Source organism: Microtus pennsylvanicus, chromosome 8 (genome assembly GCF_037038515.1).
Source record: "Microtus pennsylvanicus isolate mMicPen1 chromosome 8, mMicPen1.hap1, whole genome shotgun sequence".
NCBI lineage: Eukaryota > Metazoa > Chordata > Mammalia > Rodentia > Cricetidae > Microtus > Microtus pennsylvanicus.
Window position 1 is genome coordinate 15112762 of NC_134586.1, and position 14141 is coordinate 15126902.

Below are 14141 nucleotides of genomic sequence, written 5' to 3' on the forward strand. Positions count from 1 at the left end.
ACTCCCTAGGGCTGGAATTTTAGGAATAGAATACCTGGCCACAACTAATTTTTTATTTTGAGATGGGGTCTCTCTCATGTAGCTTAGGCTGGTCTCCATTGCTAAAGCTGACCTTGAATTGCTGATCTTCCTGCCTCCACCTCCTGCCGCAGCCTTCTGTGTACTGGGCTTAACACGTGCAGGTGTCGCCAGGACTGCTTTACTTTCAAATTTTTAAGATGGCTAAAGACTGCTTTCTAGATAATACAGGAATTCTTGTTTATAATTTGATGAAACAATTGAGTCATATAGCTTAAATGCATTCAAAGACAAACATGGGACTAAGTGATTATGAGAAAACAAAGTTTTAGACGTGAGCCACCTGCCCCAATAGAAAGGGAAGGACTAATTCACTACCGTGGAAGAAGTGAACTAGGCTGCTGCAATCAGCTTTATCCCCGCTTATCTCTGTACAGCCTCTTTGTAAAGACTCATCTATGTGTGTGTTGTATGAGGGTATGCAGGTGACCACAGGGGCCAGGAAAGGGCATTAAATCCTCTGAAGCTGGAGCTCCACATAGTTGTGAGTCACTAAGTGGGTGCTGGAACCAAACGTGGGTCCTCTAAAAGAACAGCCAATACTCTTAGCCACTGAGCCATCGCTTTAAGCCCTGTACAACCTCTTTGTCTAATTTCCTTTATTCTACATTATAAGCTACTAGAGAGAGGAGCGATATATGAAGTTGACTGTTTGACGTTCCCAATCGAGAATGGTCTGCATCCCACTGCTCTCTCTCCCCACCCCAGCAAAGACATTTACGTTTGACATTTGCCATGTTGGAAATGGCAGGTGTCTAGGGCAAATACACTAGAGTTAGGATCAGAATGCTTGCTATGGATTATTTATTTTCTTGTCTTTCTTTCTTTCTTTCTTTTCTACGATTCATGTGTATGAATAGTTTGCCCACATATATGTATGTGTACCATGTGCATGGCTGGTGTCCTCAGAAGTCAGAAGAGGTCCCTGGAACTGGGGTTACAAATGGTTGTGAGTTGTCATGGGGGGAGGGGGAGCTAGGAATTGAACCCTGGTACTCTGCACGAGTAACAAGTGGTCTTAGTTGCTGAACATCTCTCCAGCCCCGAGGATTATTTCTTAATGGAACAGAATGTCGCTTTATTGGAACTTTAAGATGTAGACCAAATCAATTCCCTTTACAGTGCAACAAAGCAATTCAGAAGATTGTAAAGCCAATGAATCAACAGAAAAAACATTCCGACACTTTGAACAAACACGTATTTTCCAAGCCTGGTATTTCTTTCTCTCTCTCTTTTCTCTGTTGCAACAAACCCTTTCAACCTGTTTGCTTATAGAAGGGAAAGCCCACTTCGCAGTCCCATGAATGGAATGAACGACTTGTCTCTAGGATAATTTTGATGAACTTTAGCTCCTCATAAGGTCTCCTGTGTTCACAGCATGCATACACACAAGAAAGGGAATAATGCCTCTTTATCAACTAATCCCTAATAATACAGCCAAACAGCGAACGACTCAAACGTGTTTTCAGTTTTTGCTTTGTTTTGTTTTTGAAATAAGGCCTCATTCTGTAGCTCAGGTGCCCTGAAATTCTTAGTCCTTCTGCCACCTGGTTGCCTGCTGAGTTACTACGTTATTCAGTTATTGATGGAAAGGAGACTCTCTTCCATACGCGCGTAAAGCAGACCACTGATGAAAACCTCAGAACTTTAGTGCTTTGCCACACTCAAAATACTCCCTTTTGGTTTATATGGAACAGCCCACTTTTGGGGGGATGTAATCCAAAATGAAGCATCAGTACATGATGGACTAAGAGAACGGCTTTCGCTGTGTGATATAAGGATGGTGGGGAATGTACCCCAGAATAGGGAACGACTTTCGCTGTTTGATATGAGGTCGGTGTGAAATGTACCCCAGCATCCGCACAGGGCAGTCTAGAGTTAAAAAAAAACACACACACACAAACTGGGCATGGCGCACTCCTTTAATCCCAGCACTCAGGAGGCAGAGGCAGGTGGATCTCTGTGAGCTTGAGGCCAACCTGGTCTACAGAGTGAGTTCCAGGACAGTCAGAGCTACATAGGGAGACACAGTGTCGCCCTTCCCCCCAAAAAAGAGTCAATGTTAAATTGAGCCAGAATATGATCCAATTACAATTTATAGAAGAAAGCAAATACAGAAACAGCAGCCCCTCCCCCTCATGCCAAAATTACATTTCTTCAGACACAAGGCCATCATTGGGAAGCATAGGGGCTATACACATGTGTAACACTAAATAATTTAAAAATACAGCCAAGATTTCTTGGGTATGGTCCCAAAGACTTTCCAACTAATTTTTTTTAGGATAATTTAGAAAGATACTGAGTAAATTAGAAGTACTTTCTTAAATGTAGCTAACAGGTTCTTAAAACCCCCAAATACAACGTATCTCTGCCATAACACAATCTTAAAGGACATCAGGCTTCCAAGGTAAAATACCCCTTCACACGTCTCTCGGTCCCTGAGTTAAATTGCAGGTTTTCTATTCAAGTCAAGTGTTCTGTTCTGGCAAAGTACCTTCAGGACACATGGGCTTGATCATTCATATGTTCCACAATCCAAGATTCCATTTCCTAGTTTAAAAGTCAACTTTACCTCCCTATTCATGACTGCCCCATCTTACTTACAAGAATCATGTCAAGCACTAGAGAAAAGAGTACCCTCTGAGGGGAAAGAGACATTTAAAGACTTCAAACTTGTCCTCTTGAAAAGAGCTGTAAGATATTCCCATTCAGACACTTGCTATTCTAATTATTTTCTAAACGTGATGGTTAAATAAAATTAAATGTAAATAATAGGCAGTAATTAAATAACATATTTTAAATAAATAAAGTTATGTCATCCGGAGTTTTCAGAGACTAGAGAAAGACGGGTTTTTCTGGTAATTTCACATTCCTTTCGGTACCAGTTTCCACAAGGAACGGGCGACACTGCCCTCTAGAGGGCCTGTGGTGTTCCATCTCCTAGTTCATAGGGGCAGAGTAACTGGCTTTCCGTGCACGCAGCGGGGTCTTTCCTTGACCTGCGGGACAGTCTGTCCTGGGCTTTCTGTGAGTGATTCTGAAGATGACAAAGCCCCTGCAGAGGCTTTGAACAAGTCTACTGAAAGGAGTCCGGTTAACTTTTCATGTTGTTTTGGTTTGGTTTTGGTTTTTGAGATCAGGGTCTTAGAATCCTGGGTGGCCTTGAGTTTACAATGTAGCCAGGGACGATGCTGGTCGTCTTCATCTCCTAGTGCTAACCTTACATGTAGAGACCAGCACACCTGACCAGAAATGACTATTTCTTGACATCATTTTCAAATGCTATGGAGCATTAGAATGTGAGCCAATGTTGGGTCTCGTATCTAAATTGACAGGAGCAGGAAGAGCAGGGCCAGTAAGCTCAGAGGCTCAGCCTGCATCTACAACGCTACAAAGGCAAGAACGGGTCTTTCTTGTTCTGGATTCTGGAGTTCTGTGTATCAGAAACTGTAGAAGCAGAGCTGTAAAGCAAAAGTCCCTCTGGCCAACCTTCTGAGAATCCCAGGATTCTAGTAAGACTTAAAGAGGTCCCAGAGGGACCTCGCCAGACCTCAGCTCAAACCATCAAAGTACCTCTCCCCTTATAACTCTAAAACGGGAGAATCTGCCCAGCTGTGTGCAGCCAAAAAGGATTTTTGCCCCCCCCCAAGCCACGCCCCGCTCCGCCGCCCAAAGTGCGTGATTAGGGTCACATACTCCATTGGGATTACACAAGTGAAAAAGTCCCTCTCATACAAGGAATTGAGGGCCTACGCCCTACAAGAACACTTTCTGTCATCCTTTGCCCCCCACCACCACCTACGTGGCACTTCCCCGTGGATGCTACAGATCTAGAACATCCCGTGTAGGTAAAGGAGGTTCTTAGAAAAACAACGCTGCATCCTGATCAGCAGAGATCCTGAGGTTGTGGTCACGGCTGGCTTTGGTGCAGAGCTGGACCCGGGACTCGAGCTGCTCACTAAATTCATCCAGGGCGCCGGTGCAGGACTCCAGGCTCTCAGACAGTTTCTGAATCTTGGCTTTCAGCACTGCCTGGCTGACTTTGGTGGCCCCCTCGGCACGCCTGGGGATGAGGAAGCCGCGTGAGCCGAAGAAGACAATGAAATACACAGAGTTGTAAAGGGCCATGGAGGCGTCCCTCCCGCTCTGCAGCAGCTGGCGGTCCCCGCGACCCTGCCACTGACAGAAGAACTCCAGGCAGCTCAGGAGCTCGCGCATCTGGTCCTGACAGGTGGCGGCGATCTCCTGCACCCTCCGCACCTCACGGGAATTGCAGAAGATCAGAGAGAGGTCGGATGTGACGGTGACTGCCCCTCCGGCCGTGGCCACCCCTAGGCCCACGGCTGAAGCCACGAGCGAGGCCCCCAGGGTGACCGGGCTGAGTGACAACCCCACGATGGCGACCACCGCGCCTGCGGCGCTCAGAGAGCTGCCGGCCACGTTGGCCGCCAGGGAGCGCCTGCGTAGCCGCTCGAGCCTCCGGGACACTTCGCGCAGGCGCAGCACTTGGCCGTGCAGCCGTCCTCGGCGGTCCAGCAGCAGTCCTTGGAAGCGTCGCAGCGCATCCACGCCCTGCGGCTCCCAAGCCGCCAGCCTCTCCATGCCCTGTGGGGACACAGATGCGCAGTTAACCCGGTGCCCTCCGCTGCACCAGCCTGGAACTGGCCGGTGCACAAGAGTGAATCTTCAAAGATTAAATAGACCTAGCGTTGGAGGGGTATCTTAATGGTAGATCACTAGCCTAGCATTCAACCCCCACATTTAATCCCCAAGGCCACAGAAATAAACACATGAATGAATGAATAAATAAATAAATATCAGTTGTTATCATTCGGTGGGGGGGGGCGGCGTGGTAGGTTATCACTGGGTCATGTGACAAGTTTTCAAAAGCCAGCTCTGGAGTCTGGGACTAGTCATGTAAACTCTCAGAATCCATTAACTGCAAATAGAGATTACACTGTCTTTTGCTTTTCTCCCAGGGAACAGAATCTATGGACTTCATCCTCCGGTTAAATGAGATTTAAGCATGAAGGTGGAGGCTATTAGATGGCTGTTCCAATACCGTGACTTTGCTCTGTCTTCAAGACGACCCTTGGGCTGACGGTGTAGTTCAGTGGTAGAGCCTTTGCTTGGCAAGTACAAGGTTCTGGGTATGACACCCCCATCTTATCCTCCCTCCCCCGACCCCTGGCAAACAAGAACCAAGAAATAGAAGAAAACATTTTACAAATGGCAAACTGGGCATGTAGCAAAAGCTACATTATGTAGAGACTTCTCCCTCCCTCTCTCTCTCTCTCTCTCTCTCTCTCTCTCTCTCTCTCTCTCTCTCTCTCTCTTTCCCTCCTTCCTTCCTTCCCTCCCATCCCAGCACTTGGGAAGTGAGGATCATTGAGAGCTCAAGGCCAACCTGGTCTAAATATTGAGTTCTAGGCCATCCAAGGCTATGTAACAAGAGCCTGTCTCAAGGCAAAGAACCGGGGTAGAGGAGACAGCAGCTTCCTGAGGCTTCCTTGGATCAAGTTGGGTCCTCCTGCCTCCCTCCACAAACATAACCCAAACCTCAAAAAGTATATCATCTACCAAACTAAAGAAACTAGTCTTTCTAGCAAGGCTAGCCTTAGGTACATGGTGAATTCAGGGTTAGCCTGGGTTATATGATGAAACTTTGTCTCAAGGGGTGGGGGTAGAAAGGTGAGGGTAAAGGGGCATGAGAGAGAGGGTGACGAAGCAACAAAACAAATTATGTTTGAAAATGCCCAAATAAACCCTATCGTGTATTAATTTCAGTAAATAAATACTTAGTCTTTGTAAGTTGGCTGCTCTTTTGAAGCAGCTCCCTTCTGCCAGACTTCATGTTTTTAGTTTAAGAAACAGTGTTCTATTTACTATATCTTAGGACCCCAAGGTCCTCAGAAATCTTGATCTTTGGTGGAAACTTAATTAAAACTAAATCACATTCAGTTAATACTATATCTCTTCATTACAAAAGTGTCATAAAAAAAGACTAGCCAATGGGATAAAATAAATAGCCAATTCCAGTGTAGTGACACACACCTCCAATCCCAGCACCTGGGAGGCAGGGGCCAGATCCTTGAGAAACCAACCTAGTCTAAATATTGAGTTCTAGGCCAACCAAGGCTACATAACAAGTGCCTGTCTCAGGGCAAAAAAGGAAGAGGGCAGGGGGATAACAACTCCTTGAAAGCTTCCTTGGATCAAGTTGAGTTGAAGCCAATAAAAGGCTACGAATGGAGAAAGCTGAACGTACCTTCTTTCCTGGTTACCAGAGACCCCGGTTTTCATACCCACTACACTTTCTACCATTCAGAACATCTTAACGGTGTCAAATCAGTCACAGAAAGAAAATATCAAAACTGAAGTATCTGGGCAAGAAGTTATTAAATATTTTGATCTCTCTCCATTTGTTGATGTTTCTAAAGACAGGATCTTAGACAGTCCACGTTGGTCTCAAATCCCTGCTCCTCCCTCCAGCTTCCACCTCCTGAGTGCTAGGATCCCAAGCTTGCAGCATCGGCACCCACAGCCAGAACTCATCAGTTAAGATGGGGGATTTTAGAGACCTGCAAATCCAGCTGTTTCCCTGGGCCCTGTGAAGAGCGCTGGTCCCCTAAGATACCTCTCTGAGCTATCTGACCAGTAAGAAGTTTTCACGTAAAAAGAACGAAGGAGCAAACGTCACTCTGAGTACATGATGGCCCAAGAATTGACCCCATGTCACCATTCCCATTTCAGACGCATCGCCTTGGACTCCCCACTTACCCTTCACTCCGGCCTCCAGGAAGAAAAGTAAGAGGCCGTTTCTGGATGAGGGTGCTTTATAGTTCCCTGGAGCCAATGACCGCTCTGGGAAAGCCTTGTCTCATTCGGAGAAGTTGCCATTTCCTGCCCTGACCCCTGCTGCCTTCTGCCAGGATATGACATGTTGGAAAATGAGCCGCTAGCCTAGCACATCCCGTATTTAGGGAAACGAACATTGTGTGTTCGCTTTCCCCTCCGAACGCAGGAAGAGAACCACAGGCTCTTCCCCAACTTGAAACAAGTGCTGTCATCTCCCAGTGGGGATACCCTGCCTTTCCTCTCCTGAGAATAGCTACTGACGCCATCGGGAGTCGTTCCCACATGCCCCAGGCTGCCCAATTATAGTGTTTCTTTGAGAAGACTCCATCAGAGAATCATTTTTTAAAAAGAAATAGGAGGGACTGGAAAACTCAATTACAATTGATAGGTCCATTTCAAAGAGCTTTGTGGGTCTGTGAGTAGCTGAAGCATGTGACCCTTGGGGCGGGGGGCAGCCGTCGCCAAGGACTGCCTAAGAATGCAAGGCCACACCCACGGGAAGTGCTGCGTGCAGTTTGGGGCATCTCCAGCTGTGGAGAAGACACAGGAGGTCTCAGAAAGGGCGGACATCGAAGGCCAAGTGCGTCAGAAAAATCACTGGGGTCAAGCTGCACACCGAGCTAATTTTACACTTTCCATGCCGCGGAGAGATGATGGCTGCCGGGGCTTTCATCTCAAGTGTGGGCAATAGCTCACGTGATGGTTCCGTGAGTGGATTCTATCTACAGGTTCCTCAGCAGGGCCTGAAAGGACAGTTATCTATTGTAGATAATACAGGCAGGAAACTGAGGGCCTCTCCAGTGTGTTTACCCAGACTAGATGGTGAAGATACACCCAAATCTATCCCTGAAGCGGTCAGAGGTGGGTGGGGCTTAGGCGGGCCCCCAAAACAGGATCCTTTGTCTGATCCTGTCGATTTCAGATTAGAAAAGCCAAACTGGTTTTCACTTAATGATTCATGTCTCCGGTTGGGATGTAGAAGATTAGCATGCAGGAGGCCCTGGATTTTACTGCCTGCACCTCATAAACTCAACCTGGTGGCCCACACTTGTAATCCCAGCACCAGGATGTAAAAGCTTGAGGGTTAGACGTTCAAGGTCATCCTCTGGCAAGTAACTAGTCGGAATCCAGTCTGGGCTACGTGAGACCTGATAGATAGATAGATAGATAGATAGATAGATAGATAGATAGATAGATAGATAGATAGATAGATAGATAATCCTCCCTGGTTTATCTGGAGTCTTTCGTTTTGTTTCTGTGAAGTGGGATCTCACTGTGGAGCCCTGGCTGGTCTAGAACTCGTTAAGTAGACCAGGTTGGCATTGAACTTGAGCTGATTCTCTTGCCTCTGTCTCATTTAGAATATCAGAAAACGTGGAGAACACGTTTAAACTCCTCACTTTTGTATCGATAATCCGTCTTTGTCTGAGCAATGCCACTTGCTGTTACTCTGCTGTGCTGAACTCAATCACAGTGAGTTTAGTCCATGTCCAAGCATTCTGGTTGTAGCTTCCAGCAGAACAAACACAACTTCCAGCAAGATGGCTCCAGTGTCTACTTGTACTTTTAAGAAGCAGAACTGCGGGGCACGGTGGCACAAGCCTGTAATTCTGGCTCTAGGAAAGCTGAAACTACACAGTTGCAGAAAGTTCAAGGTCAGCCTGGGCTGTAGAGTAAAACTCAGAAGCACACAGACCTGAATCCAATCCTCAGAACCGACATTAAAAATGCCAAGTATGACCCAGGCAGTGGTGGTGCAAGCCTTTAATCCCAGCACTCGGGAGGCAGAGGCAGGTGGATTTTTGTGAGTTCGAGGCCAGCCTGGTGTCACTGTTTGGGCAGGCTAGCCCACTTCACAAGTGTTGTCTCCTCCAACAACAAAAAGGAAGCCAGCACATGAGGAACTACACTCAAAGTTGTTCTCTTAGCTCTGCATGCATGCGCATGTACACACACACACACACACACACACACACACACACACACGGTGGAGTGGAGAGAGAAAAACATATGTATTTTCCTCAGAGCTTTAAGGTTCTAGCCCATGACCTGTTCACCCCATTGCTTTGGGCAGCACACCAGGGTAGGGGTGTGTGGCAAACTGCTCACACCTTAGAAAAGTAAAACACAGAGGAAGAAGAGGGAATTGGGGTTCCATATGACAGCCACCTTCAATGGCGTGTCACCAAACATGCCAAACAAACACAGCGCTCTCATTAGGCCCGAACCCTAAAAGTTCCACCACCCTGTAACAGTGCTATGCTGGAGACCAAGCTTTTAACTCATGGGCCTTTGGGACTCACATCCGAACCGTAGGAGGTCAATATGAGCGGTACAGTGAGGCCCAAGCCAGCCTGGGCTACACAGAGTTCCAGGCCAGCCTTAGGCTACAGTGTGAGATCCTGCCCCAAAGAATCAAGAAGAGAAGGGAGAAGAGAAAGAATAAGAGATTCTAAAATCAGCTGGGCATGCCTTTCATTCCAGCGGACTCAGGAGGCTGAGGCAAGTGGATCTCTGTGAGTTTGAGGCCAGTTTGCCCTGCTCTACATATCAAGAACCAGGCCAGCTAGTACAGCACATGCATGTGCACTCACGCGGGCACACACACACACACACATTTTTCCCACACACATAAATTCATCCTGGTTAGTTTCTTTGTTGTTTTTTTTGTTGTTGTTGTTGTTTTGTCAATTTGACGCTAAATGGGATAATCCAGGAAGAGGGAACTCAGTCTGTGGGGTATTTTCTTGTGTAGTAATTGATGTAGAAGAACTCGGCTCACTGTGGGTACCATTCCTGTACAGTATAAGAAAGAAAACAAACAAGCAGGGAAAGGAAGCCAGTATACCTCCCTCCTCTGTGGCCACTGATCAGCTCCTGCATTGAGTTCCCGTTCTGACATCCCTGGATAGTGGAGTACATCCCTAGATAGAGGGTATAAACCCTTTCCTCCTTTGCTGTAGTCATGGTGTTTCATCACAGCAGTAGAAACCCTAAGACACTCATATACACACGAACACACACACACACAGAGTAGAGTGCTGGAACACATCTGTAGTTGTGCACTCAGGAGGCAGATGCAGAATAATACCAAATTTGAGACCATTCTGGTTTCATAGTAAGACCTGGGTGGGGTAGGGGAGGAGAAAGGAGGAGGAGGAGGAGGAGGAGGAGGAGGAGGAGGAGGAGGAGGAGGAGGAGGAGGAGGAATGTCACTATTTTCAAAACAATGTTAGTAAGAAGTTGACATTAACTTAATATCTCTTTGGAATATTCTGTCTGGTAGATAACATAGAGTACTTATTCTGAAGACTTAAGTTTGTTTATAGTGTGTGTGTGTTTGTCTTGTCTATATAGGTATGTGAATTTGAGTATAGCATCCTTGGAATCCAGAAGAGCATGCCAGATCCCTGGAATTCTAGGCCGTTGCAAGCGTCCTGGTGTGGATGCTAAGGACCAAACCCAGGACCTCTGTAAGAGCAGCACATTCGTGTGAGTACTGAGTCATCTCTCCCCAGCCCCTGAAAACTGGGGTGATGCTTTTGTCTGGCTGTTGTTTTCTGAGACAGGGACTTACTGTATAGCACAATGTCCAACTTTTGCTTTGTTTTTTTTTTTTGTTGTTGTTTTGTTTTGTTTTTTGACTCCAGGTCTCAAGAAACTCAGGCCAGCCTCCAACTTACTGTGCAGCAGAGGGTAGTCTTGAAATCCTGATCCTCCTGCCTCTGCCTCCTAAACGCTTGGATTACAAGCTTGTGCTTCCACACGCCCTTCTGCACAGTGCTTTAAGGTAGGTGGATTTTGTGAGCTCTCAACTATTCTTGTCATACATGGATGGAATCTTACAGGTTCCAAAACACCCTGAGAACTCTGAACTGCAGCCATTTCCATTTTTTTCCAGGTCAGCCTCTGATCTTTATTACTGCGCACACACATCCCTAAAGGCTAGTCTGTGTTCTTTTTTCCACTTAACGTTCCTGCCAGTACATAACTCTCCATGTTGACAGTTCTCACCTCTGTCATTTTTAATAGCTATATAATAATCCCATTGTTTGCGCAGTCACTTCCCTGTTAGACACTTGGACTGCTTCCAGGTTTTCACTGCTATAACTGCAGTTGCCAGGACATCTGTGCACATTTTCCCGTTTGAATTTTTTTCCCCCATCTGGGGGAGTGTTCACACATGGGAAAGCAATAAGTGAGGGAGAGAGGATGTCTGTCACGTGTTGCTATATTTCTGTTCAAAAGAGCCAATCTCCGTGTGATCTGCTGTGTAAGTCAGAGGCTTTGACGCAAATCGGAGTTTTCTTCAGTTGATGTTTGAGTTGGTTTATTTCAACCCCACTAACGTGGATGGAGCACCTCCTGTAGGCCAGGCATAATTCTACACTCTGGACTTCCAATTTTGTTAAGACATGGTGCCCGCCTTTCATCAGATAGGATTCTGTTCAAAGAGAAAGACACAAACCAGATCATTCCAGTTTGGCATGGAAAGACAGAAAGACAGAAAGACAGACAGACAGACAGACAGACAGACAGAAAGAAAGAAAGAAAGAAAGAAAGAAAGAAAGAAAGAAAGAAAGGGCAGCTAAGTTCTGCTGAGCATGGAGGGGGAGCTAGCAATGTAAAGGAGGTGAGGTTGACAGTCTCAACAGAAGCTACCTTGTGATGACTGACAAGTCCCTTATAAGGTGAAGAGTCACCAAAGGTGCTTCAGCTGTGGCCTTGGGCTAGTTTTGACATCTTTGTCAACTGTGTGGAGAACAGTTTTCTTAATTAAGTGCATACCTTAAAGCTAGGAGATAAGCTAGAAGCATATTGAATATTGAAGCAGCTGGGGGAGATTATCATAGATTGGATAGTGTTGATAAGATGAGGCAGAAGGGATAAAGGACCTGCCAATGTTTAGGTCAGACATGGTGGCACACACCTGTCATCCCAGTACTTGAGTGGTAGAGACAGATGAATCAGAAGTTCAAAATCTTCCACAAGACACACACATGCGCACATGCACACACACACACACAAACACACACACAAATATACATCAGAAACAAAATTGACTAATTAAAACTGGCAGTGTAACTCAATCAGTAGAGTGCTTGCCTAGCATCATGAAGCCCCCTGGATTCTACCCCAGCACTGTATATACTGACCATGATGCATCCCTGCAATCCTAGCAATGGGAAGGAAGAAAGAGGATCCAAAGTTCAAGGTCATCTCTGGCTATATAGTGCATTTGCAGCCAGCTTGGGATACATGAGAACCTGTCCCCTGTTGGTGGAGGCTGTTAGTTCATTCCCAGCTGCCCAGAACCAAAGTAACCACATAGAAACCATATTATTTAAAAACACTGCTTGGCCTATTAGCTCTAGCTTCTTATTGGCTAGCTCTCACATCCTAAATTAACCCATTTCTATTCATCTGTGTATAGCCACACGGCTATGGCTTACCAGCAAGGTTCCATCATGTCTGCCTCTGGCGGAGCTACAAGGCTTCTCTCTGACTCTGCCTTCTTTCTTCCAGCATTCAGTTTAATCCCGCCCCCCCCCCCCCCCCCCCCGCCGCTCTATTCTGCCCTATCACAGGCCAAAGAGGTTTCTTTATTCATTAACCAATAAAAACAACGCACATATAGAAGAACTTCCCACACCAGTCCCCTTTATTTTTTGGTTAATCTCGCTTAGATCCTATTTAAAGTTTGTGTAGCACCCATCTATTTACACTGTGTTGGTCAGTAAAGCCATGTGACCCATAAAACATAAAGAGATAGGAAGTTATCCTCCTCCTATGGGGAGAGACAAGCAAGAGAAGTCCTTCTGCCGAGTGCCTGCCTGACAGACAACAATTCCAAGATGTCCACTTCCTCCTCAGGTATTTCTTTAGAAGCCTAGCCTTCATCTGGATCAGCAAGACTCTCACTCTGGCTAACGAGAGTGAAGTACTGCTGGTGTCTAAGAGCACAGGCAAGAATGAAAAGCAGAGTGTGGTGGTGCTCTCTTTTAAGCCCAGAACCCGGGAGGCAAAGGTAAGAGGATCTCTGTGAGTTCAAGGCCAACCTGGTTTACATAGTAAGTTCCAGAACAGCCAGGACTACACAGAGAGACCCTGTCTCAATAAAATAAAACAAAACAAAACCACAAAGAAAGAAAGAATGGGAATGGACCAGAGCCATGGAGAATCCAGAAGTTGGAGGATAGCCTGTTTCAGTTCCAGTGACCAGCTGTCATCTGTATTGTCCTCATCTCAGTATAAGAATCAGGGTTCTTGGAGTGACCACTGGTCTGGTGTCTGTTCAATGGCCATGCTAGACAGGGTGAAAAAGAAAATTACAGTGAGGGTCATATATTAGAGAAAGGCAAACTGACAGTTACAGAAAATACCCAGCTTATGTAGCCTAATTTGGCCCACCCGCATCTTATCCAATTCTTCTCCAAACTGACTATCATCTTCCTCTCTTTTTATATAAAAATGCTTTGTATACAATTTATTGTCTGATATTGGTTTGTTTCGATGATTTCATCAATCAGTTTATGTTTATTTATAGTTTTGTTTTGTTATGTTATGGTTTTATTTTTCCTTTTTTTAAAGATCTTTTTATTTTAAATTTTGTTATTATGTGTGGGGTGGGGAAAAATGAGTGCAAGTCCTCTACTTCTGGAGTCCAGAAGAGGATCGGACATCAACTGGATTAGAGTCTGACGTTACAGACCACTGGCAGCCACTTGACCTGGGAACTGGTAACCAGACTTGACCCTTCTACAAGAGTGGTACTTGCTCTTAATGGTGAGCCGTCTCTCTAGGCCCTGGTTTTGGTGTTAATTTGTTTTTGTTTTGAGACAGGGTCTCATTGGCCTTGAACTCAGAATCTAACCAAGAAAGACCTCAAATCCCTCATTTCACACGGTGCTGATGATCAAATCATGGACCTCTTACATGATGTGCAAGCACTCTACCAACTGACATCCCTTGCCCTTATTTTTGGTTTCTGGAGACAGATTTTGCTATGCAGTCCTAGTCCCTCAAACGAGGGCAGGTATCCCACCTCAGCCTCCTGAGTACCGGGATTATAGACAGGCACCATCGCATCTGTGTAGTTTGTCTGTTTTAAATTCCATGTGTGTGTGTGCATCTGTGTGCATGTGTGCGTGTGCATGTGTGTGTGTGTGCCTGCGTGCGTGCGTGTGTGTGTGTTTTCTTTAGGG

At 46.0% G+C, this 14141-nt stretch overlaps 1 protein-coding gene across 1 annotated transcript; it reads right to left on the reverse strand.

Moving 5' to 3' along the window:
* Positions 1-2156: 2156 nt before the first annotated feature.
* On the reverse strand, positions 2157-7036 carry Apold1 (apolipoprotein L domain containing 1). Its single transcript, XM_075982500.1, has 2 exons — positions 6859-7036; positions 2157-4683 (listed from the first exon to the last, which is right to left on the reverse strand). Exon 2 carries the CDS (start codon positions 4678-4680, stop codon positions 3940-3942), a length of 741 nt encoding a protein of 246 aa, XP_075838615.1. The 5' UTR covers positions 4681-4683; positions 6859-7036; the 3' UTR covers positions 2157-3939.
* Positions 7037-14141: the final 7105 nt, after the last annotated feature.